Below are 1,575 nucleotides of genomic sequence, written 5' to 3'. Positions count from 1 at the left end.
TTTTTTTTTTAGTGGTTATCAAATCATGACAAAACCTCAGTTGTTATGGTTGATGTTAATTTACAATGTATAAACACATTATGAACACTATCAGATATGAGTTAAAGTTCATACTAAAAGTGGAGGCTATTATTTAAAAAAAACTATCAAATCTAATTGCAATAATTAAATTACTGGGGACAGGGGTTTCTATCAGTCATTTCTTTGATTGCATACATTTTAGTTACCCTCAATTCTACTATAGCTCTACACTGCAGGTAGGCAACAGTAATAAAAAATAGTGTAGGTGTAATTGATCCTGAGCGTGGTCACAGATTATGCTGAAAGTTATCAACAGTAAGAAAGAGTTCTAGTTCAGTCTTTAGACCAACATACAATCATTTTTACTACTGTAAGTCCATTCAGCTTGACAGATATCACACAGGGCCAATGAACTACGGTTATTCCAGAGACGTTCATCGCTGTTCATCACTCTGCCTGAGGAGAAACTGCCGTACACGCGTTGTTGTTTATATTTGGTTGTCATGACTTTGCGACCCACATGTCCGAACAGGCCAGTAGGTTGTTATATTTAGTTGCCCGGCGTGGCGCTTTATTTGCCCCGGGCCATCGGGCAATCCTTATTGTTGAGCCCTGCTGTAAAGGGGAGACTTGTGGTTACCCATAGAACCCATTTTCATTCAGATATCTTGAGGTCAGAGGGACCCCTTTAAAAATGGCTATGCCAGTTATTCCCTCGCAAACATTTTGCCTAAGTTTGGAGTTATTCAGCCCCCTTCAACACAAGCTAGCATAATATCAATTACTTCGTAGTTTCATATGATACCAGTTGCTCCAGCTTTAAAACGTAACCCGACACAGCCTCTAAAGGACAGTAATGTCAGCCAAAGAGATTTAAGGCTTTAGAGAAAAAGAAGCCCAGAGCCAGAGCAAGTAGTTCTCTCATCCGAGAATGTTGCGTGGACCAGCCAGAACCTCCTTCGCAGCGCTGTGGAAGAAGTTCTGGCAATGCAAGACTACTGCACTGCTAATGCTATCCTCTACTGACTTTCTGTTCCTGTTTTGACACCAACAGGAGTCCATCGTGGATGAGCAGGAAAACCAGAAGGACGAGAACATTCACCTGCGGAGGTTCCTCCGAGTCCTGGCTAACTTCATGATCATCTGCAGCCTGGGCGGCAGCGGATACCTCATTTACTTCGTGGTGAAGAGGTCTCAGGAGTTTGCCAACAGGACCGACCTCAGCTGGTATGAAAAGAACGAGGTAATGATGCTCAGGCGGCTTTGAATGAAGCAGTCAGATTCTGACAATGATGCTGATACTGCTGACTCTATGTTTTGGACAGTTGGAGATCATCATGTCTCTGCTGGGACTGGTGTGTCCTCCTTTGTTTGAGACCATCGCTGAGCTGGAGGACTACCATCCTCGAATCGCCCTCAAGTGGCAGCTCGGACGCATCTTCGCCCTCTTCCTGGGAAACCTCTACACCTTCCTGTTCGCCCTGTTTGATGAGGTCAACTCCAAGGTATGGCAGCAGTGTTTGTGTTTGTGTGTGTGTGTGTGTGTGTGTGTGT

General features: G+C 44.1%; 1 protein-coding gene across 1 annotated transcript in view; it reads left to right on the top strand.

The window, feature by feature from the left end:
- The window catches only part of tmc2a (transmembrane channel-like 2a), a 41,291-nt gene that overhangs the window by 30,808 nt on the left and 8,908 nt on the right, over positions 1-1,575 (top strand). Inside the window, exons 11-12 of the mRNA XM_032539805.1 lie at positions 1,076-1,264; positions 1,347-1,526. Of these exons, the coding sequence (XP_032395696.1) occupies positions 1,076-1,264; positions 1,347-1,526 (369 nt within the window). The remainder of the gene's footprint in view (positions 1-1,075; positions 1,265-1,346; positions 1,527-1,575) is intronic.

The sequence above is a fragment of the Etheostoma spectabile genome, chromosome 16, assembly GCF_008692095.1.
Source record: "Etheostoma spectabile isolate EspeVRDwgs_2016 chromosome 16, UIUC_Espe_1.0, whole genome shotgun sequence".
Taxonomy (NCBI): Eukaryota; Metazoa; Chordata; class Actinopteri; order Perciformes; family Percidae; genus Etheostoma; species Etheostoma spectabile.
Note: the sequence above shows the minus strand (reverse complement) of the source record. Positions and strands in the feature narration are given on the sequence as shown.